We start from the raw sequence: 27,617 nt of genomic DNA on the forward strand, positions 1-27,617 counted from the left end.
ACCCCCTCCTCCTCCTCTGGGTGCGGTTGCTACAGCGACACTGTGGGTCAGTCTGGTCATGTGGGTGGGATGGCGGTAGCCCTGGCTTCGAACCCAAAACTGTCCGGAAGCACAAAGAGCGCTCAGCCGGGGGCATCCTGCCAGTGCCGCCATCAGTGCGGACTATGCAAAGTAAATGCAGAGCAACTCTTCCAGTGATCCGGAAGTGATGCCCATCTTTCTTCTTTCTGTTGCTCTGTTCCTTTGAATGTCTTCAAACTGCACATGCAGGAGGAGACAGTGCTAATGTCACTCAGTCTGTGCCATCTATGATGACAATGAGGCGCCTACTGAACCACAATTACATTAAACAGTCTGGGGATCTCGTAATTACATTTTATTTTAATTGGATATTGCATTTATTTTATTTTTTTTTGCCCAAAATTGTTTTGGGGAATTATATTATTTCTTAATTTAAAGGCAGTTATGGATGTCAGAGGTCCACTGCTACTGAATCGTGGCCTGCCAAACCACCAAAGTAACATTTTCAGTTTTATGCATTTCAGGCTTTTCCTCCATAACTATAAAAACACAGAGACAACACAGACTTTTGTACATACAATTTGCTAAATATATAGATAATAAAGGCCATCAAGTGTTTAAAACTACTTGCATCTGCGTTAATAGATATCACTATTACTCTGTGGGTCACACCCCACCCACAGACCCCTGATCAGTAAGACACAGCTCTATTAATAGCCTTCCAGGAATTGAGGCTCATCCACCACACAGTGGTTTTTACTGGCACTGTTACTCTTTTTGGCACTTTGACTCGCTACAACTGGCTAATATAGAATCACTGTATTATATCAGGGAGACAATAACAACCTGGATTATTCTCCATGAAAATAACTTCATTGCTAAACAAATTGAGTCAATCAAATGGAATGGACTTAAAAGACTAAAGGTCTACAGCCATGCTAGCAGTGTGAGGCTGTACTTTGCTTTGAGGTAAATGCTAACAACAGAAGGCTAACATGCTCTCAAGTCTCAATGACAATGCTATTTTTTTTACTTTTCATATTCACCATCTTAGTTTAGCATGTTAGCATGCTTACAATTACAGTACAAGTAGTGCAGAGGCTGATGGGAATGGCATTATTTTATATTGTTTATTCTAATTTGACAAGTATTACTGTATATAATCAACGTTTTGTGATTCATGAATTTTGTTGTAGAAAATGATGTTCTGAAGATTGGACTTTGAAAGATGCTATAAGTTGTTTTTCTTCTCTTTTTTTTTGCTGTTTGAATAAAGTTTACACAGCACTCTGGTCCTGGCTTGTATGAATTTATGGTGTAGGCCCACGCGGGCTGGGCAAAGTTGTATGTACGACACTATATTAGAAATTTTATTTGTTTATTTAATTCAATTCCTATCCTGATATGTATGAAACTATACTCCTTAACTTAAGGTCCACTAACTTCCTTGTTGTAGAGCATTTGGCCGTATTACAAGGTTGTCATCAGCATACAGAGTTTGCTTAAGGAACTGTAGATGTTCAAACCTGCTATTCTTCCATTAGACTGCGTGATATAGTCGAACATCAACCGGTCCAGTTCCTTGAAAACTGAGCAAACTCCATCTACTGATAAAGATGATCAAAAGCTCCACAACAGTCCTGGTTACCTTACCTTCTGATATGGGCTGATTGACAGTGGTAGAGAGTGGTAAATCAAATCTGAAAGAATTAAGTCTAGAAAAAAAATCTGGATTTTGAAATTTAAACTGTAGGAAACACAGCCAAGGACTGATGTCCCAGGCAGTGAGACTTCAAGAGAGATTGAATTGGAGGTCAGGACAGGACTGAACTATCATATCTAACTAAAAGACATCCAATGTACTCAGTGTACTATCAAAAGTGAGCTATGTAAAAGTTTGATCACATGTACAGTACAGGCCAAAAGTTTGGACACACCTTCTCATTCAATGTGTTTCTTTATTTTCATGACTATTTAAATTGTAGATTCTCACTGAAGGCATCAAAACTATGAATGAACACATATGGAATTATGTACTTAACAAAAAAGTGTGAAATAACTGAAAACATGTCTTATATTTTAGATTATTCAAAGTAGCCACCCTTTGCTTTTTTTGATAACTCTGCAAACCCTTGGTGTTCTCTCAATGAGCTTCATGAGGTAGTCACCTGAAATGGTTTTCACTTCACAGGTGTGCTTTGTCAGGGTTAATTAGTGGAATATGTTCCCTTATTAATAAAAAAGCAAAGGGTGGCTACTTTGAAGAATCTAAAATATAAGACATGTTTTCAGTTATTTCACACTTTTTTGTTAAGTACATAATTCCATATGTGTTCATTCATAGTTTTGATGCCTTCAGTGAGAATCTACAATGTAAATAGTCATGAAAATAAAAAGGAAACGCATTGAATGAGAAGGTGTGTCCAAACTTTTGGCCTGTACTGTATTTATCTGTATCCCTGAGTGCTGGACTAATCCAAAATGTTGCTTACAGTTTTATGTGTAAATCCGATTTAATAGGATTTCTCGGCACTGTGACGCCACCCTCCAACCTCCCCCGACTCCCCCTTTGTTGTTAGAGAAGTGGAGCTTAACAGAAACTGTTCCAAGAAATGTATCTGATCTTTATTACGGGGTACTGAAAAGGTTTTCATCCACACACTTTTTGTCCTTGTTGGACGTGAACCATGAGTCTGCAGGCTATAGAAAATTTGCGGGGAGCTCATAGGGAATAGTGAATGTAAACGGTCCATACAAATGGGTAAGAAGAAATGATAATATGGAATGCATACATGAACTTGAAGAAGGCTGAGTACATTTGTGGTGAACCTCGAGCTGCCTGGGATACATTTTAAGTAAAATCTCATAAAAGATAACCGAGCAGCTCTCCGGCCTCTTGTAAAATGTACCCACTTCAGGCCAAGAAAATAATGAGTGTGAACAACAGTTGACGATTTAATAAGTCATGTTTTGTAACTTTATTGTTTTTGCAAATATGCTCACGAACAACCAGCACGTGTTTACAATACTGTGACCCAATCTGTGCTAGCAAATGGAGACAGATTCAGTGTTAACATGTAGCACAACACAACTCCACGTGTCTACAAGTGACAGTTTAGATAAACACCAGACACAGGATCTGATAGAAAAGAAGACAAAAGGGTGAAAAAGAGTGCAAAGGTAATAGAGAACAGGATTACAGTGGACCTGTACAATGTCATATACTTCTCTAAAACGGACAAAGCTTTAAGGTCTATATTGTAACCATCTATAAAACACTGGCTGCTCTAATTAACATTCAGAATAAATATGTGAGGTTCCAAAGAAAAATCGGACTGTGCATTTTTTCCCCCATGAATACCATAACACCTACATCTATTAAAGCAGATAAGTACAGAAGCAAATGTCTGCCATCATTACAAATTCATGTGATACTTTTTTTTTTAGCTTGTTTTTTGCTTTTAAAAACATCCTGTTAATGTTTTAACAAGATATGTTTTTGTTCATTATTATGACAACTTTTTGCATACATACCACAATTTTTTTTACAAGGAACTTCTCGTGCAACAACATCACATCCTTTGTCTTGTTGTATCAAAACCACATTACACACAAAAAAACATGTCTCATTAAAACAAACAATGTGTCTCATTGCAACATGATAGGTCAGTTTATTACATATGCAACCATACAACATAATTGATGCAAACAGGATGGTTTATGTATCAGGAGGTTGGAACTTTTCACAGTGCTTACTTTCCAGAAGTAAGAAAACATTCAAAATCACATTGAAATTTGTAGGAATATAGAATTTTTTGAGACAGCTGAGATTCCATAGAGATATATATTTGGCAAAATATATATATATATATATATATATATATATATATATATATATATATATATATATATATATATATAAACACACATACACATATACACATACAGTACAGGCCAAAAGTTTGGATACACCTTCTCATTCAATGTGTTTCTTTATTTTCATGACTATTTACATTGTAGATTCTCACTGAAGGCATCAAAACTATGAATGAACACATATGGAATTATGTACTTAACAAAAAAGTGTGAAATAACTGAAAACATGTCTTATATTTTAGATTCTTCAAAGTAGCCACCCTTTGCTTTTTTTGATAACTCTGCAAACCCTTGATGTTCTCTCAATGAGCTTCATGAGGTAGTCACCTGAAATGGTTTTCACTTCACAGGTGTGCTTTGTCAGGGTTAATTAGTGGATTTTTTTCCCTTATTAATAAAAAAGCAAAGGGTGGCTACTTTGAAGAATCTAAAATATAACACGTTTTCAGTTATTTCACACTTTTTTGTTAAGTACATAATTCCACATGTGTTCATTCATAGTTTTGATGCCTTCAGTGAGAATCTACAATGTAAATAGTCATGAAAATAAATAATATAACGCATTGAATGAGAAGGTGTGTCCAAACTTTTGGCCTGTACTGTATATACACTTAAATTTTTCTCCATAGATACACCACTTATAACAAGAAACATATCTTGAACACTTCTTTGAATGATACACTGATTTTTTTTAGTTTTTTTGACATAAAAAGAAAAGAAAAACATAACATGAAAAATATCTTCTTACAACATAAACGCTAAAGCAAAATGTTCTGTTGACGTTATAATGATATACTGAGCAAATATTTTATGTCAAGGTGGCAATCCACAGTAGATAAGAGAACATGTACGGTGTAAATCGTCTGTTTCACATGGCAACAAACGTGATTCCTACATCAGCCAAAGAAAATCTCTTAACAAATAACTGTAACAGCTTTAACATTCAGCACAATTTGACACAGTAACTAAACAATTTCACTACAGAGAGCTGGAACTGGGTGCTTATGTTCTACTAAGGCAGGGTCAGTGGCTGCGCTGCAGCTGCATTACTGCAGCACAGGCACACCAAACTTCATCAAGTCACCTTGTAAGGCAAAATCCAATTAAAAGCACTTAGTAAGCGAGGATGCTACTCTTTGTCACCACGGGCATCTTGAAAAAAATCATAAATTAGTAAATCAAGCAAATAAATAGGTTAATAAATAGGCTGAATCACAAGTTTACACAATGAAAAGGGAAAAAGGGACGTTAAGACAATGATGAGAACATTAAACCAGGATATAAGTGCAAAACACTGGAATGACAGAACATTAATTTATTTTTTTACTTTAGATGAAATGTAAAATTTTTCAAACTTGATGTCAGACTCCCACAATTTAACTGAATATGCAGATTGCGACATATTTTGACATTTGATGCTTTTTAAATGAGAAAATACTGCATATCTGGACGCCATACTAATACAAAATTATGCAGTATTACAATTCACATAACAACTTTGCCAAATTAAAGTCATGCTGTAACATTTTGGAACTCTGATTCACTCTGGATGACATCGCCATTCTGGCCAGCTGCAACTGAAGCTTAACTAAGCAGTATTTTAAGACCGTCTGTGTTGAGACGTTAGGGCTACACTGTGATGGAGATATGAAGGCTCATCTGTGTTGTGACATACTTTGGATTCATACTTTGGATATTTTCAGTTCGCTACAAAATATTTCTGTTCGTTGTCTTTTTCCAACAGGGAAATAAGCGCTGATTGTTGCGTTAGACCATGAAGGCAGTAAGATGCCAAGGCAGATCTCCAAAAGTGCAAAAACCTTAAACCATATGTTTAAAATGACTGTAGACTGTGTGGTGACACCCCTAAAACTCTCTTCACATGGTTTCTATGGTGAGTAGAGGATGAACGACCACAGCTATTGACTACATGATCCTCAGGCAGCAAAGGTGGAGGCCCGGGATAATGTATTACATTTATACACATCAGAATCTAAATCAGCTCATCAGGTGGCACGTTCACTTTTGGGGTAATTCATTAAAACATTTTGTAATGACGGGGAAAAAAAGGAAACCATCCTTTTACACGTTGGGAAAAGTTAAGGCAAATATCTCAATATGTGACTTTTCAGGTGGAGAAGAAAAATGTGAGAGGAAAAACGAAACGTGGCACTGCCAATCAGACAAAAAGGCTGAAAGGAATTTTGACAGTGACCAGCTGGTTTTACTAAATAGTGCCGGGTTCAAGTTGGTTTAAAGTTTGCATGACAGTAGCTCCATGTTGTTTGCATCAATCTCCTCTAACCAATTTACTGGGGGGAAACCTGTACTGGCCCATAAGCTGTCACACTGTCATGACTTACTGGGATACTTGAATAGAACGGAGCCATTGATAATGTTATTAGTATCACGTGTCGCTTTTTCTACTGTATTAATCTACTGTGTTGATCCACACAGTGCACAGCCAACAGTTTTCATAGGGACATTTTCCTCAGCAAAAGTAGTTCTAGTGAAGATTGTCCACAGTGAGGTCTGTGGATTTTCCAGAGGAGAATTTCTTTAACTTAATTCTGGAATGCTGTGATCACCACAAATTAAACAATATTGTTTTGGGGGTGGAGGCAGACATTTACAGAGACTGGATAGCATAGACAGATACCACTAAAAGTAAGTGAGACTCCAGCAGTTCAATGTTTACGTTATTGAATGGACCTAGACCAACACCATAGGTCAATCCTTCATATACCTGTTTTTGTGGATCCCAGTTCTTATATGATTTAGACATTAACTGCACAGATAATTCTCACAGGGGCCTTTTAAAGGAACTGTGACGCATCTGTAAAGCCAGTAAAATATGTTATGGCCAACTCTTCACCACACTACAGCATGTATTTTTTCTACACCTGGACCATTTGCAGGTTAAAAATCACTGCCAGATACATGTGATCCCTCGGGAAGGCTCAGATTTAGGATGTATAGCTCACATTATGTCAGAATCGCATGTGTGGCTTGATACAAAGCCAGTGGGATGTTAAAGAATGGGTCAACAGAGAATAGAAACAGTGATGCTAAATCCCAATAAGGCATTTTGAGATTTAAGTTGAAGGAAAGGGCAAATCCTGCTTCTCCAGATTAGAACAACAGGTGTTTCTACCCAGAAACGGCGAGAGGGGATGAGGGCAGAGTGCGAAGACCATCTGAAGTGAGTTTAGTCAAAGCCGGAGAGTTTAGCAAGCAGGAAGAGGCCTGATGTGGAGATCGGAGAAGGCTTTGCCACATGTTTAGATCTGACCAGCACGTCAGACACGTTCTCAGACCAAACACAAACCAGGTTCTCTCATGTAATCAAAGCTGCTTCAAATGTAGTTTGTGTTAAATAGTGTGTGTGTGTATATACAGGACGCCGTGTTCAAGCAGCCTCATATGTCAACACATCAACACGTAATTAAAGACCGGCTTGAGGTAACTCAGGAATTTAAAGTGGGGACAGAGAATATTCAGTCTTGCATGAAACCTTCACTTACACTCTCATCGCAGAACATTAGTAGAACAGGAGCGGCCTCGCTGTCGCAGTGCTAAAACTGGGGTTGCAGGGGTTGCTCTGGGGTTTCTTCTCATGCCAGCAGCTTTTCTGGGTTCTTGGAGAGGGTACGTAACAAGCTCCTCTGAAAATCTTCCTCAGGTATTTCAGGAACCAGGAACTCCAGCAGAAGATCAAATATGCAGTAGACCAGATGTCTGAGGGAACACAGGACCACCAGTCAGCATCTTTTCTTCAGCAACTTAATGTGAATGAGACTGGGTGAGGAGATGCTATAAAAACTGATGTGAGGCCTCCTTAGTTAGACTCGGAGCTCTTTAACCTGTTTAAGTTTATCACACTCACTTGGAGCCTTTGAAGCTCTCTTATGACAACAAAATGAATACCATCTTATTAAAACCCACTTAGCTATTAATTGTTGGGTCTTTGTATATTATAGTGTCTAGACCTACTCTATCTGTAAAGTGTCTTGAGATAACTCCTGTTATGATTTGATACTATAAATAAAATTTAATTGAACAGCTTGCCAATATATGACCAGTTTAGATTGAAGAGTAAAAGATGGTCGATAAAACGACACTTGATAAAATGCTTTCAAGTAAACTGGAAAGATAACACAACATACATCAAATCACAAACTTACAACTACTAATGGTAGCTTAAACGACCTAATTATTTAAGATTGTTAAATTATAAATTATGACGGTTTAATCCAATTTTGGTAGTGGTTCACCTAAACATTTTGTAATAGGAAATCTTCCAAATGACACAGAGTCCATATGTGACATATTCAACAAACTGGACATAATTTAGTAAGACACATACCGGTCAATTTAATGTGCCCGAATTCACAGTCAATGTCAGGACAAGGTTCAGGAGGCTCTCACACAGAACTGAGAAAGCATTGCTCAACCAATGAGTACAAGGAGTTCCATCATTATCAAAAATATCAAATGGAACAAGTTGGAACCAGTGAGACTTCTTGAAGAGCTCTCTGTCTGGCAAAATTCAATAACCATGTAAGAAAAGCCTTAAAGGAATACGTAATATTGGTTGTCGAGTAACCCAGAAACAGTGACTTTGCACCGGTCGTGGAGCTCCGCGGGCTGCCGATATCTCTGTACCCGAGTAGCAGTGCTTTGGCTGTAGCCTACTTCCACCCAATATAGTCCCAAGTCAATATCTACCTAGGAAATTGTCTAGTCTTAATCTGCATTGCTATTTTTACTCGTTGTGAATACGCAAGCCACAAGAAGTAGTTAGGTTTTGTTTTTGTTGGGTATCTTTTACTCACGACATGCTAACGGCAACAAAGGATTCCATTCGTTACGCTAAGCTAAGCTAGTGCCGGCGGACTAAGACAATGCATGCACTGAGACAAAAATGCGTTTGCCCACCTATATAAATATAGAGGAGACGGTGAATAACCCTATTTCAACAAACGGTGGCGTATTCCTTTAATCAAAGCCGAAATTTGAATGAAGTCTTTAACAAATTAAAGGAAAAAGTGAAGAGTTTTCAATATTTGGTTTTGTTCAGTGCATCCTGATGTTTGTCTGGGACTCCGTATATCAAATCATAACACCACATGAGGTGGAGCCAACGGATTTCAGCCACAGATTGTTTCTACATCTGTATCTCTTTTTATACGTCCTCTCCAGCTGTTTACACAACTGTCTGTTGTCTAGTATATAACTAATCCACGCTGTATGATTCCCGGTGAGCTTTTTTCTGTGTCTGTGTGCAAGTAAGCACGTCCACTCCCTGGCCACTGGATTAGACATCCCTGCTTGTTAACAAAAAACAGCACCTCCAAACAGCAAACATGTGGCTGCACCCGAGTATACGTGCATGCAGTCATATTCAAGAGGATCATCAGGTATTGTTTTAACATTAAAGTAGACATGACCTGTGAGCTCAGTGAATGGCGTGGTGTCATTATTGTTGCTAGATGCGCCAATATTATCAATTATTATATAATATATATAATATATAATAATTATCAATAGAAACACACTTCCTCAGATTATTTTGCGGTTTGGGGTAAGCAAAAATAAGCCCAGAGGGGCCAGAGAAGAATGGCCACACGTATTTAACAGCAGAAGAAGAACCTCTGTGAATGAATTGGTTACTGCATATAAAGACTGTGCCAGCTTTGATTTCTGTCAGCTAAGAACAAAATAAAAGGCTACAGTAATCACTAAACTAGAAGACTAAAGAGTGGAAATCATCACATGGTCTGAAATGTGGATTCATTTTGCCTAATGTCAGAGAACAGCTGGGTGGTGGGGGGGTGAGTGGAGGTAGGGCTGCACAATTAATCGAATTTTAATCACGATCACGGCTTCCCACGATCAAATTTGCGTGATCGAGCGATATTTAAAATGCGTCATAGAACGCTCCTTATCAAAGTTTTTGCAAAGCCACTCTAGCGCTCCATAAACCACTGTCTGATCACATGCCTCCGTGAGCCAATCAGAGTTGTTCCCTGCACCGCGCAGCTTAGTTTCTAGATGTAGACAGTCACAGAGGACAGAGTAACGTGAGGAAAATTCCACAACAGGTAGCAGTCGGTCATCATAAGCCGGTCACAATGTTTACCAGTTTACCAGTCAACGCAACATTATGTCCCGTCTGTTTTGTTTTTCAGACAACAGCAGTGACCATAGTGCTAGTTTGTGTCTGTTAGCACATAGCTTTAGCAGCAGACTGTTGGACGTCCCGTTGTTGGAAATACATTCACACTACACCGTTTAGCTGTCAGCATTTTAGCTGTATTTAATCCAGTTACTACTGTGGCTAACAGTAGGCTAACGTTACCTGCTGTGTAACGCGTTATTAGTGTTTACTGTAGCTAACGGTAGGCTAACGCTACCTGCTGTGTAACGTGTTATTAGTGTTTACTAGCGTGACATGCAGCGATGTTTATGTTGCCTCTAACGTGGGTTTCGGAGCATCAGAGCGCAACGCAGACATGTAAGTAGCAGTGTAATGAGCCAATGAAATCCACGTTGCTATTTCGTCAGGTAGATACCTTACGGCAAACGTGCATGTATGGAAAACGGTCGCATAACAGCTGAAATGGCATACTCATTCACAGTATCCTTCAATAAAGGAGGAATGTAGCACAATATGGATGTATTAACAGGAATGTAGCACAATATGGATGTATTAACAGGAATGTAGCACAATATGGATGTATTAACAGGAATGTAGCACAATATGGATGTAAAAGCAGTTATAATTAGCCTATGTGACAATAAAATTTGTTTTGGTTAAATCAACAAATAATCATGATAATTAATCGTGATCTCAATATTGATCAAAATAATCGTGATTATCATTTTGGCCATAATCGTGCAGCCCTAAGTGGAGGTACAAAGAAGATGTACTTTAATCAGTGGCTGTCCTGGAGCACTACATTACATATATTGTTATTTTCAGAATAGGCTGCACTACTCAGCAATTTCTTTTAGAAAGAAAGTTGTCCTCAATTGAGTGTTTTCCACACGGGGCAAACATATGTATTCTACACCTTAAGTCCCATTTGTGTTGCCTATTTTTGTTAACAGTTTTTGAAGAATTTGCATCATGGAAAAACATGCTAAATGGCTATGAGCAGTTCTGCCTTTTTATACTGCAACCATGTATATACAGACAACCACTGGATTGCTTTTGATCAGATTGGAAATATCTGAAGTTATAAAAACATATTTCCTCTATGATTTATAAGCAAATAAATTGTCAGTGATGAGACATATCCAAGTGTGTATGAAAATGGGGTGCAAAGGGGCTGCTTCTCTCCCCCCCCCTTCTCTATGCATCCTCAAAGCACTGGTGTTCAGCGCACTGGGCACCTAAAAAGGCAACTGTATGTAATTAAGTGGCCATTGAGTGTATAGTGTATGTTCACCTGTTAATGTTGGGGTCTTGAAGGGAGTCCAGTGCAGTCTGCCAGCTGAGTTTGTACTTCTCTGAGCCCAACATGTCTGAAATCAAATCTAGAAACACAAATACACAGAGGACACTTTATAACCAGCTGTTTGCTGTGTGTGTCTATTCCTCTCTCATGATTATAAGATGAGGAACTCATTTTATTGCTAGAATTAAAGCATAATTTACAGTAGGGCCATACTAATGCTGGAGTTTTAAGGCTGATAGTGATATTAGAAAGCATGAAATCTGATAATATATTGGCATGTACCTGGTAGGAGTCTCATCAGACAGTGTAAGGCTTGTTGCCTGGTACTGTCCTTCTGCTGCTGGCTGCGTTCAAGTTGAGGGGCCGTAGGCAGAGCTCCTCCTGGCCACACAGACTCCTGGATGACCTGCAGGTACACCACCCAGTATGCAGGGCATGTCAGGTTGGCTACGCTCACATCCAGCCATCTGAAATTAACAAACCCACAAACAGTGGTTTTGAGTTAACACAGTTTATTCTCATGTCAAGGTACAATGACGATGGCGACAGTTGGTTAACCTCCAGACTTTAAGGTCCTACAAAACAGTCAGTCAATGTGTTGTGACCTTATCATCATGCCTGACCTGAGCAGTACAGAATAATCCTGGCTTCAGACCAGCCAATCCCTTCAAATCTAACCTATGACTCACTGCATTCCCACACAGATTTGAAACTCATTTGAAGCAGAGGAGTCTGGCCTGGCACGGTCAAACTGGGCCCATTTTCCTCAAGTTATTCACATAACTGCTGGATTTAAGGTCTTGTGATGAGGGAATTCAATAGGCTCTGTTCAGCTGGAAGATGTTGCACTTTCGTTTGGACCTGATCTTTTTCACGCCAATACCATCTGAGGGGTGAAAACAAAGCCAGTCAACATCCAGACGGGATAAGGGGATTATTTAAAGCACAAAGTAAAAGCTAAAAACAACATCTCAATTAGACTCAAGTATTTAAGCATTGTATGGGTCTAAACCTGTAGGAGAAACTAGCAATTTGGAAGTAGTCTTAATAAAAACAATGTAACTAAGTGTATACAAAATTGTTGTGTTCAAGACCATAGACTGTATATAAAGATGGTTTAGGGGTCTCCACTCGCTCCCCCCAAAATATTCCAGATACTGATGAAGCAATCTTGTAATTTTGGAGCTAAAGTCTGCGCAGTAGTTTATTTGTTGTTTATTTGAATAGGGACCAGATACAAAAAAAAAAACATTGATTATTACATAAAGAACAATCCGATGCCTGTATCACAGTGTTTATAGCCATGGCTAATTCGCAACACCTGTCCCTAGAGTAGGGAATGAGCGGTGGAGCCGCTATATCGAGGTCCCGCCCATACACTCGCGTGACCAATTGCGAGTCAATTGCAGCTGTCAATCAGGACTTTTCACCCTGTTTTTATAGCATCAAATAACTAATAAAAACCATATTGATCTGAAAAATGAACACTTGAACAAACATGAGAGCGATAAGACCGAAACCATCTTTGGGAAAAATGTATTTGGCGTGTCCTTTGATTTTTTTGTTTGGTCCATGTCCCATCTGCTAACATTGAGGGGGAGGGATTTATGACCTATAATGCAGCCAGCCACCAGGGGGTGATCCTCCTGACACACCAACCCGACAGCTGACCGTCGGCACAAAAGGCAGTCGGACTGATCAGTCAGCTCCCCGAGGTCCAAAAAGTGCCTTGGAACACATCGAAGTGATGCTGTCCTGAGCGTACGTTCTGCGCGTACGCGAGACGTAATACAAAATATTTTAACCGGAAATGACAACGCGTCACGTGGGTCTTCTCCAGCCGATAGTAATGCCGGCTTCTTCAAAATACAATCTCGTATTTTACAAAAAAAGTTCACCGAAAAATGTTTCTGAAAACATTTTAAGCGATAAATAGGCTATACAGTTGCTGAATCGGTCTTCATTTCAGATCGACAAAGGTCAGTTTAAAAGATTTTCGTCAGATTTTGAGAGGCGCTCATCACTCGTTATTTCCAGGTTAGCATTCAATTGGTGGAGTGAGTCCGACTGACCGCCCTCCGACCCAGCAAGTCAGGTCGGCCAAAATGAAGGCCTTCAGCTCCTCTGACGGACGACGGCATGGAACACACCGAACAGACTCGAGTCACTGACATTGCCAGACTGTCCGACGGCCGATTATCGGGTTGGTGCGTCAGGGCCATTAGGTTCACTTATACAGTCTAAGCATCAACCCCTGTTTAAAACCATTTAAGGCCTTGAATAACATCATTCCAGATACTGTGAGAGTTTTCCAGGACTAACAGACCCTAAAAATGTAACACCATGCAGACTTCTCGTGGCCCCTAATGAAGTTATTTTATTAGCTTGTTCTGGCCAGCTACCACACTGCTGCACTTAAAGAAGCTACGTATGGATGAACAAGTTGTGCCAACCACAATTTTTGGTTGCCACTATATTACATGTTTGTATCCCTTAGTATTTTATAACAGCGCATAAGTGATGCCAAATCCTTAATAAAGATGGTAAAGTATTTAGGTATATGCGATTCCTCAAGTTGTACAACTGCAGTGGAAAAACACACTGAACTCAATTAATTAAGTAATATGTAATTAGGTATCGGGGTAACACGTTTATAAATTCATAAATGCACTTGTGTGGCCAGTATGGTCACACAAGTGCAACCGTAAAGAGAAACCGCTCACGCTAGCTCAGAGTGCCTGAGCTGCCGATGACTCAGCAGATGTTAAAACAACATTGGAATCAGTGCTAACGTTAGCAAGCTGGATTGCCAACATCTACCGTATTTTCAAAGCTGAATCATAAACCAGTGCTTACATACATGGCTATAAGTCAATAGCCAGTCAACTCTCATTCAGAGGCTTGAGTCTTAGACACTGTCGCCACAAATATGTCCGAAACCAGTTTTATTCTCTTTTGAAAGAAATTTGTAATATATGCCCAATGCTGCAGCATAATTACAGTTAATTACAGTTTATTTGTTTGTTAAAGTTTATTTCCTTACGCAAAAGCATGAATTCAACTTTCATTTTGACATTTGAGGGCATATCTAAGTTTAAAAGATTAAAAAGGGAAATAAATGAGGTTGTTATGAAAATAAATTCTACACACGCATGCACAAACACAGATAATGTTGCAAATTATGCAACTTTACCGTCCTTCCCACTGAAGTCTAGCCTCACCCCCAGTAACAAGAGGGTATTTTGGACAAGGCTGGTTAAAGCTCAGCAGGTGGACAATGAAGTTTGTCCCTTCACCAGCTCATACCAGTCAGAGACAAGCTCACTAAATCACACTGAGTTATGACTGGTCAACGCAAACAGGAATATATGGACACTGAGACCTACAGTCACTGACAGCCAGACACACTAAACGAGCTGAAGAAACCGAGACATTATTTGGACTAATATAGAGTTTGTCAGGGATTCCAGTCACTTTAGTGCTGCGACTGTAAATCTTTAGAATGATTAAATCTCCTGATGGTTACATGCTGTTGGAGGAGAAAAATGTTATCTTCCTTAACGGCTTGCCGTGCTTCAGTGACTGTCACACATTCATTTTGACTGGGAGACACTATGGAAGCAACAATTAGTGGAAAAAGTGACAGAGTCTGAGGAGTCAGGTTGGGTTGCTGTATGAGCTATGAGAAGGGAAGCCAATACACATTTGGACAAGTGAGTGACAGAAATAATGAACTGTCTAAGTTGGCAGAGGAGGTTGATGAGCGACTGCTTTTCAGACTACAGCAGACTGGCCTTGGTTCAGATCAAATACACATTGCCATTTAATAAATGTGTGTTGGCTTGGGTTATGTTAGCGTGTCTCATTTGTCCAGAAGAAAGATAACATAACTGCTAGCTATAAGGCTGCCTAATATTTGATGAAGCTAAAATGCTACTTTAAATGAATTACACATGTGACATGGGCATGCACACCCACACACATCCCTGTGTGACAAAAGTGCAGAGTTATAAATTTCAATGACTTTATTATTACAGTGACACCGTTACTATTTCACATGCAATTGAATGCTAAACAAAACCTCACCATAGCCTGTATGGCTTTAGCTATCAACACATAAAATGCACCATTTAATTCCCTTCAAAGCCTTGCACATGCCAAGCAAATAAAGATTATAGCTGTCATAAATACAAATAATCAACACCACAAAAAAAAGACAACAGTCCTGTCCAGCAACTATTACTTAACAAATGAGGACAACCATTTTCGGTGTGGTTATAGGTGGAGACCATGAACGTGTCTTAAAGGACCATCAAGAAATGGGAGCAGATAAAAATAGTGTGTTTTCCCGTAATGTTCGTCTGTGTTTATGGCAGGAATCATGCGCTATGTTCCTAAAAACAGAAAAGAAAACTCACTGGTTAAAAACAGAGTGTCCTAATCTAGCTTCACACTTCAGTCTAAATTAACATGCTGACACGGTCTGCTCCGGGATCTGATTTAATTGAGGGCACGCAGCGGACGAACTACTCAAAATGTTCCAGGCTAAGTTTCCATCTGCTGAGGCCAATCAGAATATGATCAAGATAATGAAATAATGGTAATATCAAATACCAGGCAAGAATACCTGGCAGCAACTTGTCAAGGCAAAGCAGGAACTTTTCATTATAATCATGGATGCACTGTAAGAGCAAGTTAAAAAGACGCAGATGTGCAGTTTTATTTTTCAACATTGACAGCTACAAAGTGGCAACCTCTACTGCTGCCGACCTTCTGAAGTGAAAGCCAACAACATGCCACTGTGGCACAATGACCTGCATACCAAATACCAAGGTAGAGGACCAAAACAAAGTAGGAAAATGTGTTTCATATCAGTATTATCTGTGGTTTAATTGTTCAGTAGTAATATTCTCTCTTTTTTTTTTTCTCTCTTATTTTAGAAGTTCCAAGGTCAAGGTACAAACTGTAGGGTGATTGTGCTTTGCAGTTGCTGACATTGGCACTATTACAAATGTAGCTCTTTTTTAAATCTAACCTCAATACGTATTTATTTAGAATAGCTTTTAATCCATAGTAGCGCTGTGACATTTTTCATTTCTTCCTCCTCGTGCTTTTATGTAACATTTTTACTGTAGGTTATGTTTTATTCTTTTCTCATTTTACTGAATGTCTTGTTTTTAATCTTGGTCCTTGATGTATAGCACTTTGGATACCTGCTGGTTGCTGTAAAAGCTTATATAAATAAATGTTGATTGATTAATTGATTATGCTGTCATGAATGTATCACTCAATTGTGCACATATGCACAATGAAATTCAAATCTGTGTAATAAACCAGGAAACACTGCCAATGCACCAATATTAAGTGGAGGTGATTCTTCAGATCAGTCTATGCAAGTTTTTCACACTTGTGAGGACAAAAGAGGTAAAACAAGTAATCAGACCAGCACTCCGTCCCTTCAGTATATTTACAATTTCCATTTCAACTGCATGGATGAATGAATAACAATCCAGCTACATGCTTTACATGCATGTGAGCAAATAGAATTTAAATGAGATTCCCAAACTTAAAAAGGTGCCCTGTGGAGTTTTCTTATAAATAAACAAGAGTTATGTTTACATTCATGGTTACTAACCAAACACATTGTGTGTATCCTAGAGGTCTAACAAACACGGCGAGCACACTTCCTTATAAATAAAAAGTTTGCAAAGCTTTTTATTTTTTTTAAGTCTTTGAAATTCTGCATTGTAAACCACCTTGCAGTCTTCTTCCCTGCCTTTGCTGCAGCCTATCCTGGCGTGTTACCGCCACCTGTAGATCAGTAGATCAGAATAGCGTGCGATCTGTTGGTGCATGTGTGTCCTCGTGCACGTGCACGAGAGAAACCGAGACCCACAGCGCCATAGCGCTGCAACAAGAGGGGAGAGCGTCAAGGCTTATATTTAGCATTAGCATCGCTAGCGTTAGCTTTAGCCAACTCCTTAACCACTAAAAGGAGAGAGCTGGAAAATCAAACTTATCCCTAACCCCGTGGGGAGGAATAAATAAAACAATACAATTGTAATGAGCATTTAGACATCACCATTGTCTAAGGGACTAACAGATAAATGAGGACAGAAATGTTTCCTGTTCTATGTCCGTAAATGGCTAAATACTTGCACCTCAACTTGCAATACAGTAAATGTCCATAGCTGCTGGTGGAAATTGTGAAATAATGTTAAGAAAAAGAAAAGAAAAAAAAAGCACAATGAATAAAATTTTATCTGAGATTTAATAATAATGTAACCGGTCAGAGAGGGGAAAACATAATAGACCTTGTAGCTGGACGATAGGAAGGAAGCTACATGTTGCCTGTTTTATCGGACATTAATAAAAGCATTAGTTTTCACTGGACACCATGTCTTATCCAGGCATGTTTTCCCTCAAACTATCTACACTATAGGCTCAGAGTAGAGCCCGACCGATAAAGGATTTTTAAGGCCAATATCAATACAAATATTTGGTGATTAAAAATCCGATATTCCGATATATCGGCCGATATATTTATTTATTTTAAATCCAGAAACACGTTAGAAAACAAACAGATTTCCCTAACATTAATTATTTGTAGTTATTTATGAGTCCTCACTAAAATAATATGATAATGCAGTTTAAAAATAAACAGAACAGAGGAACATAAAAATATATTGAAGTTCTGATAAATAAAATGTATAAAAAGACAAACTTAAGCTATGAAACTTAAAGGGTTAAACACGAGTGTTGCCAACAGGGACGTTGTAGAGTGCCCTCTGGTGGACACACTATGCAACGCCAACACTCATAACATGGTTGAAGGGTGTTTTTGTCCGTTTTTATTTTATTTTTTAAATATTCATTTATCGGCCATTATAAATGCAGATACCAATAGTCTGGAAAATGCCCAATATCGATCATATCAGAACGCCAATATATCGGTCGGGCTCTAGTTCAAAGGGACACTTTTTTTAGGATTTAAAAGACATTTACTCAGACTGTAGTTATGCAGGCAGGATGTGGAGTCTAAAACAGCAAATAAACACATTTCCAATGGCTGTGGTCTGTGTGCATCACGCTCACATACACAGGTCTGTCCGTTATCTTAAATTACCTCCATATGTTTGAGCTGCAGGCAGAGTCTCTTGAGTAACAGACCTACAAATAAAATCCTTCTTTTCAGAGCTCAATAGGATGAACACACAAAAGCTTCTCTGAATTGGATCTCCAATCACTGTTGCTAGTATAAAGATTTATGTTAGTGCTCATACTGAACAACACATTTCACTCTACATGCCAATGGTCTGAACTTCTGTTGTAATGGCAGTCCTTGGAAAGGTGTACTTCCTATCGGATAACTCATTCTTTGTAATAAATATATATAATATAATATATATAATTTTCTTTTCTTTTTTTTTTATCTTACCATACTTAACGTATTGTGTGGTTCCCAGTAAGAAGGACAAAATGAAACTCATTGTTTAAATCATTGAGATGGCACATTGAACAAATCCATCTTTTTGCTTGCAGACTGGTAGTGGTACAGTAAAATACCAGATCTCAACTGCAGAGTCCAGTACACAATCACTGTTATAACACACTAAAATGGAAGAAAACACACTTGAAAGCTTAAAAATACCCTCAGGATGCGTTTATGTGCATATACACGTATCATGAGTGAAACATGAGCTGTTACGTGACCTGTGTAGACAGCTGGATTGATTAAAATAGGAGCGTATTTGGGGCAACTTCTAGCACACCCGGTAGAGCGTGTGCCCCATGTAGTCTGAGTCCTTGGCAGCAGCCCGGGGTTTAAATCTGAACCGTGGCCTATTGCCGCGTGTCATCCGCTCTCTCTAACCCCACTTAATAGCTGCTCTTTAATCTTGAATTAATAGGAGTGTCTCTGTTGCGTCAGATGCGCATAACATACACTGCTGAAATGCTTTCTGTGTAGATGCGCAATTAGAATCATAAACACCACAATCTCTGTACCATATTCATATTCTATCATCCTAAATACAACATTTGCAGTTTTGGTTTAGTCCACATATTGTATCAACCCTCTACTCTATCTTTACTCAAGATCCAGGCACACAGGCTTGTATCTATTTAAATAGCTTTTGTGTAAAATAATGCAATGCATCTTGGTTGATGATCTGAATAATCGATTTATAGAGGTGTAAATGAGTGCAGATTGCCATTAGGGAGAATGCAACCAACCGGTAGCGACTTTCTGCCACTGTACAAGAAACCTGCTTAACTGTGACCTCAGTCCTGAGGGGAGTGTGTAACAACTTGGAATTTGTACTGTTTACCCCGGTTCCCATTAAAAGTTCCACTGTCAGTAAATGTCTTACATCAAAGTCTTACATTAAAGACAACAGCAGGAGAACATGGACATCGTGAAAACAGTTTACATCCTCCACAGATGAGATCATTTATCTGCAGCCTGTGAGCAATAAGGAGGAATCCCCAGTCATGAGGTGGACACGACAGTGAGGGCAGACAGGAGTCATGTGATGAGCTTTGCACATGACCATGGCTAAAGAATTCCTGGGTAAAAGGACACCGCTGAGTTTCCTAATATGAACACACCATGACACAATATGACATCTTGAAACTAGAAGCTGTGCTAGTAGTGAATGAGAGCATGGCAAAAATGACAAGTGTCTGGGACTAATGGAAAGGCTCATTTTGTCCATTTTGAATCCTAAGTCTTCAGGGGGCCTGAGCTAAGTTATGCGTAAAGGTGCCATGTGGTGGTTTTCATGCCACAATGTACCTTTAGTTGTATCTTTTAAAGTGCAGGTCCCAGTTTTGTTTGCATCTCATGCTTGGGGACAACCACACCAGCAACACAATAGACCTTCCTACCAGTGTTTTAATGCCATTCACCTGGCCTAACTAGATTTAAAAAAAATTGGCTTTGCAAGTGATAAGAAAGGAATTGCATTCACTGTGTTTGTTAAACCTACACATAGAGCTGGGCAATATATCGATATTATATCGATATCGTGATATGAGACTAGATATTGTCATCATCGATTTTGGATATCGTAATATTGTAATATGGCATAAGTGTTGTCTTTTCCTGGTTTTAAAGGCTGCATTACAGTAAAGTGATGTCATTTTCTGAACTTACCAGACTGTTGTAACTGTTATATGATTTGCCTTTACCCACTTAGTCATTATATCTACATTACTGATGGTTATTTATCAAAAATCTCATTGGGTAAATATTTTGTGAAAGCACCAATAGTCAACACTACAATATCGTTGCGGTATCGATATCGAGGTATTTGGTCAAAAATATCGTGATATTTGATTTTCTCCATATCGCCCAGCCCTACCTACACACAATGTGTTTTGGTGAGAAACCCTGCCCCATCTAGAACCCTCTTTAAAGAGTAACTTTGTGACATAACTAGCTAATATGTTGACAAAGTAATACATTTCATCTCCCTGAAGCCCCATTTGGATGGGATTTATTTTTTCAGAGAGTTTGGTAAGGCATGCAAATTTTGCCATAGTTTTCATCATTGAGGAGCAGCCACATTAGTGTCAATGTATTTATTGCCAAATTAAAACACATGGTTAGTAATTGAAGATGTGGTGCAGAAGTACCGCTTGACCCTTGTCTGTCCTGATGGGACTTGAATGTCCCAAAAAGACTAGATATTTGGCACAGTAATTAATAAAAAAACAGAGCACTCTGAGCAGGATTAGAACAGCTAATCCATTTTACTTTTCAGAAATAAATCCTGTCCAAATGGGGTTATCATTGCTAATAATTGGCTCAGGAGAAAGATTTAGTGATTGAGTAGGAATCCTGAGGTAACTGAGCACTGCAACAACAATAATTCATTCCAGACATTGCAACAAATTGTCCTTTTTCATAACCACGTTGATAGATGCAGTTATCCTATGTCCATGATACAGCTTTTAAAATTATAGTACATTCCATTGTTTCTTTTAAAAGAAACCCTGGGTGGCAAAAATAAAGTCCGTGCCAGGTGCTCACCAAAACCAGCTCTGTTCAGTTTAAGAAGCAGGGGACAAAATTAGAGGTCAGTCAATATGATGAGGTGATAATTGTCCAGCATTAACAGCCAACCAGTACTCAGAACAGTCATGGCTATATACAGAAGCAGAGACTAAGATTAAGTCTACATCTGTTTATATACAACATACACTATTTGTGGATATAGCTGCATGATGGTGTTTACAGTATTTACTAAATGAAATTACCATGTGCTAAAACCACACCACCAGGTTTTTGTTGTGCATCCCACCCAAAAAGATTTCTTTTGATTTTTTTTTACCATTCAAATGTTTGCTGTGAAGCAATGTTAACACAGAAAAAGAAGCCAGAATGGTGCATTAAAGTGTAATGGTTGGTTAACATGTAAATTTTACATGAAAGAAAAAAATAAAAATAAAAATCACACTGCTAATTTTAGTGTTTTGACACCCTCTTTACACGGAATGTGCTTCAGTCGTCTGTCTCACATTCTCAAACGCAACAGGTACGATTTAATTACATTAAATCAATACAGCTGCTTACACTGGCTCCGTCATGGCTCACACTTAGTTTACTTGCACGCTGTCTTTTCTGCTTGTTGGAGGACCTGTTGCATGCCTCTCAAACTCCACAGACTGTGTGCAGCTCCTTGTTGTGTGACCCACGGCTGATTAGAAATGACTATTGGTTCTAATCTTTTGTCCAGCTCACATGGGAAAACCTTAAAAGGCAAACATATTTTCTCAATCAGCTCATCACTAATTGTAATGGGGTCCTACATGATCACAACATTTTCTGCCAAGTTAGAACAATAAGGGGTACGGTATTTATCTTGAGTTTTTTTTGTATTCTTTTGACTGGTTCTGTCTAATGTTGCCAGGTCAGTCAAATATGACCACACTCATGATGAAGCAGTTAACTGAATTATTTTTTTCCCAACTTTAACTTCTTCTTCTTATTTAGTCATGAATATATAATGTTGTATATAGAGAAATAGTTACTTTTTTTCCAGGGGCTTTAATATTTCTCTATTTGCCTAAATTAGTCAAAATTTGGGAGGACAATTAGAGGACATCTAAACGTGTAAAATATAACTATGCACTGTAAAAAACTATCTGTGGTGGGCTTCGGGTAGGCTGTAAGGGCAAATTCAGTGAAGACAACGGCACGTACACGTCAATGATTGTGGCACTCCGCCGCAACAAAGGAGATGCACGAACAGATGCAAAAGACACGATGAGACTCCTCAACACTAGGGGCCAAAAGGGCAAACACATTAACAAGAAGGGTCGATTCATCCTCAACATCATTTCATATTCATACTACAGAAAGACAGGAAGATCCATTCCTGCAGACAGCAGAGGCAGAAAGAGACCGACCAAACTTCCAAACTATGCAGTTGTGAACACCACAGATGTCAGCAGTGAGCACAGTTGTTTTTACCCAACTGTGTGATGTGTCTGCTCCCAGCGAGGCGTACACCTCAATCCAGCCCTCTAGCACATGGCTCGTCACATAACTACCTCCATTCAGGCTATGGTGCCATCTTACAGCCGCCTGCCCTGCTGTCTAAAGTCAGCTCTGTTTCTCTGTGTATGTTTGAGTGTGTGCACGTACATGGCGGGGTTTGATTTTATTAGGACTGTCGTGGCGCCTTGTTCCCCATGGCTGGTCAAAACACAGACATGTGATGTTACAGCCCTGAGCCAGAATGGAATCACACATGGTCCACAGAGGCTTACATTAACACCGTCTTGGTTCCACACTTGTCACATCTTAGCCCACAAAGATCAGTGCACACACACACAGGTCAAGGTTCCTGCATACGCTACAATTACATCCATCGAACTTAGTCTCTGCTTCCATCACCATTGCAGTCTTATGGCAATCACCAAAGAGATTACTTTTCCCCTTGGCCAATGCGCGCACACACACACACACACACACACACACACACACACACACACACACACACACACACACACACACACACACACACACACACACACACACACACACACACACACACACACACACACACACACACACACACACACACACACACACACACACACACACACACACACACACACACACACACACACACACACACACACACACACACACACACACACACACACACACACACACACACACCAATTAGAGCTGACAAATGCCAAGTAATTCTATATGAGAGATTTTGGTCTCAAAGAGTCTTAGACTGTACAACATTATTGCTACCATGAAAACCGCCAGTTGTTTTCCAGAGAGATATTTTTCAAGCAAGAGGAGAGCGCCCAACCAATGTTCTGCTCTCTGCCTGTGGGCTTAATGTGGCTTAAATTAAACAAAATATGTAGTGTAACAGTATTAAAGCTACACTGAATCATCTCAGGAGACGTTTGCAATATATGTGTGTCACCAGTCTGTTCTATCAGCCTGCTAGTTTTACAAACTTCTTGCAGATGTCTGTGCCCACTTTACTGGCATTTGTTTTAAAGTATACAGCAAGTCTATAGCACTGATCATAAAGACTCAAGACTCACAAACTCAAGAGAGCAGAGACCTCGCCAGCTACTCTGTGTTAGCGATTACTTCAAATGCTCTGTTGGTCCTGCCAGGAAAGACACAGTGCAGGTGACATACTATAATCCTAGGAGGAAAATCCTCTGGAGCATTGCCCTTGACTTTGCTAACCCAATATGAGCCTAGGAGGAAGACCCCTGAGAGAGTAAGAGACAGAACACAGCTCTACACATTACATCCTCCTACTCCTTTTATCCATCTGGACTGACTGGTAACACATTTTCACTTACCTAGGCGTATAATGGCAACTGAATGTCAATCAGTGAGATAACTGACCAGATTTAGTGTAACATTATTGCTAAGAGAATTCTTTAAAGCTACAGCCAAACTGACATTTTAATTCTCCTCACTTTTTGTGTAAGGAAATATAAACTATAATTATATATTATACTGCATGTTTTTCCTATTTTTTTAAATGAGCATAAAACTGTTAGGGCTTACATGGCAGTTTGACTGACATTTGAGGGCTGGCATTGCATGGAGACACTGTCACCTTGTGGTGCACTACTGACTGGGGTACAGTCATACTATATATCTTACAAACGTTGAAAAGAGCCAATTTTTCTTTTTCTCTTTCAAGAAGTCAACATAGCATTAGATCAATTATTAGTGTTTTATGATATCTGTCCCTTTACAACCTTCCACATGTGGGAGGATCCATCGTGCAGTTAAGTTTGTATTTCATTGAGAAAGTAGAAGCTAGTTAACTTAGATTGCTAACTGATTCCTACTAGTCTTGACTTTGTTTGTTTTATTTCAACACTACCTACTGAGTCATTGTCTCCTGCATGCTCAGAGCGGTGTTCTTCCTGTATTATAGTAAGCATGGGGTCTAGCTTGCTTTCTCTGTCATTGGTACAGTTGCAGTGACAAATGAACAGACTGTAAAAACAATTTGGAGTTCAGTAACCTCACCACTCCGTACATCACTGTGTGATTTGAATCACAAAACAAGAGTAATGTACAGTTGAATATGGAGTGCATAAATCTCTGATGGGACTACATGGCTCAGGCTCAGGCTCCAGCTGGTTAACTGCCTGTGATATTGAAAAATATGCACCATTCTCACTTCTACGTCTTGATTGAAAATGTGCATAAAAACAGGTGCTGGCTAACACTGCGGGAACATAAATACAATTTAAATGTCTTTTATTGGTAATGACAATGATGACCAATTTTGAAATACACCAAGGATATACATGCAGATTTCTAAGCAAAACTGAACTAATTTAAGTTAGACTTTAATTCCAGTTACACTCACAAGCTCGAAGGCTTGAAACAACTGATTACATGAATAACTATTGGGCTCAACTCCAACAATCAACTTGACCTAATCAACAACAATCAAGATAAAAGGTAGATGCTTCAAATACTTGGCAGGAACTCAAGCAGTGATGCAAGAGAATTCAAAAACACGTAAAACATCAGCTGACCTGACCAACAACTATGTATGTGTTGGACCCCAGTGGGATTTATTTTAGTTACCATTTATGGTAAACACAGACGAGCATAACCAGGTCCCGTTCGAGCTAAAATAAGCATACCGACAGTTAGACAGACAAGATGTCATTGCACAAGTATGTCTCTGGAGACAGAAGACGAACCATGACTTTGGAGCCACATCTCAGCCCCAGGCTCAGGTGAGCGGTGAAAACAGACACCAGAGATGTGAAGAGGCCAAATGGTCACTTATCAAGTTCATTTTGCAAACATCCCGGCAGTGTTTTAGCATGCAGCAATTCTCCGTCCACCATCTAACTTTATCAAGTGTGTGGACAATAATGAGCCATATTATCTTTCATGTCCTTGGGAGGGCGGATTTCGGTGTCCCTACAACTCACTAACACTTAATAAGGATAAATGGACACAGAGGCTGGCAAGCTTTAACTGATGGCACACAGGGGCTGGGGATAAGTGGGTTTCATAACCTTTATGAAAAGTGACATAGGTATTTGGCCTATAATGTCCCCTTGAGATGATTACATAGGTCTGTAGGAATTGGAAAGCAATTGCAGACTACTATTAGCCTGTAATAGAAGACAATATTTATATTTCAGAAAAGTCTGTCGATGTAAAAAGGGAATAATGCCCCGAGCAAACGTGATGGTGACATGACACAGGGCACACTTCCAACTGAAACACAGGGTGAGATATATACCCCTCAGCCTGATCCCACTATGAGGAGTGCGTGTGAATTTGTTTCATCTCAGGAACAGCCTGTCCTGGGACGTCACACCTCCTCCACTCTACAGTGCCTGATAGATAGCCTGCACCATTATGTAACAACATCTTTCCATCCAACACTCCCTCCTCTTCTTCCCACCAATACCAAATCTGTCATGTATAGCCCACCAGTCTGACCACCGGCACACTCAGCCTGAGAGTGAAGTCCTGCTGACAGGAGAAGCTTGGAGCTTCCAAGCAGGGCTTGTTGTTTATACCTCACGCCTGGCCCAAGGACCAATATGTCAAGGAACAGCACAAGAACAGAATAACAGCAGAGGACTCTGATATCACCTCCTCGCTGTGAAAACAACCAGCGGTGTCAAGAATCCTCCCGAGTTAAGGATGGATGGTTTTTGGGCCAATCCTTTTAGAAGAAGAAGAAAAAAAAAAAAAAAAAAGACCTAAATCCCTGGATTCCCCACATCCCTGTCACTGAGAATCATTAGGTCTTCACAGTAACACAGCATGAGGTCTTATGTTATGTTAAGACATGATAAAAATCAAACTCTGGCAGATGTGCCAAATGAAACACTATGTCCAAAAGAATTAAGTATAGGACCAACTATAAAAATTGTCTCGTCTTCAAATCCAGACACTTTTGACTATTTTCTCATACTGTTAATAGCTCAACTAAATATCTGCCGATACATATTCAGACATGGTAATTTTAGACAAAAGTGCCTGAACCAATTAGTTTGAACTTTTTTTCTTCCTCTCTGGTTTAGATGGCAGAAAGCCTGCAGCAGACTACCAGGCAAACAAGCCGCTAGCCATAGGTAAACATCACTACATATGGATCTGCTCAACACATGCCAGCAGCATGGACCTAGCTACAGTGACTGACATTTTATTTCTTAAACCTGATGAAGACTATGAGATGGGACTAAAAGTGCAACAAAAAATGAGTCAGTGGACCATGGGTTCATATGGTTTTTGTTTTACAGTGCCTTCAAAATCTAGTTGTTTGTGAAGTTATGTTCTCTGGCTTTGTTACGACTTTTCATACAAATCTGTTTGATGACATGGTCTTCACAATTTCATCTATGTGAGCCTGAAGCGAAAACATAAAATTAGGAATGACTATAATGACCAGATTAATATTCAAATATGTTGTTATTGGATACAGCATGCCGCAATGCTCTGAAACAATCCATCCGCTCATACTCTGCGTTAACCTTCGGCATTCAAAAGGCAAACTGCCAACACTTAAAATTGAAAAACAAGCAATTAAATGCAAGTATACTCATGGTGAATAAAATGTACTACTTATAAAAGCCAGTGTTATATATTTTGTTAATGTTGGAGTTTCTGACCACATTTTCAGAGTTCTCTCCAAATAACACAATGTGGTCGCAAGCTAAATTGTGCAGCAATGAGACCGAAACCACTTTCCCTGAAGCCAAACAACT

The 27,617-nt window shown here is 39.2% G+C and overlaps 1 protein-coding gene across 5 annotated transcripts in view; it reads right to left on the bottom strand.

The window, feature by feature from the left end:
* Positions 1-4,453: 4,453 nt before the first annotated feature.
* Positions 4,454-27,617, bottom strand: part of snx19b (sorting nexin 19b) — a 40,648-nt gene continuing 17,484 nt past the window's right edge. For 2 of the 5 annotated variants that reach the window (XM_028573426.1, XM_028573427.1), the window contains exons 12-14: positions 11,643-11,827; positions 11,352-11,439; positions 4,454-7,635 (exon numbers count right to left, since the gene is read on the bottom strand). In XM_028573426.1, the coding sequence (XP_028429227.1) occupies positions 7,512-7,635; positions 11,352-11,439; positions 11,643-11,827 (397 nt within the window). In that variant the 3' untranslated portion in view covers positions 4,454-7,511. Of the gene's footprint in view, positions 7,636-11,351; positions 11,440-11,642; positions 11,828-11,918; positions 12,247-15,409; positions 15,755-22,037; positions 22,118-27,617 lie in introns of those variants that run through there. The other 3 variants (XM_028573428.1, XM_028573429.1, XM_028573432.1) reach the window with 3 other exon arrangements.

Source organism: Perca flavescens, chromosome 3 (genome assembly GCF_004354835.1).
Source record: "Perca flavescens isolate YP-PL-M2 chromosome 3, PFLA_1.0, whole genome shotgun sequence".
Classification (NCBI taxonomy): domain Eukaryota; kingdom Metazoa; phylum Chordata; class Actinopteri; order Perciformes; family Percidae; genus Perca; species Perca flavescens.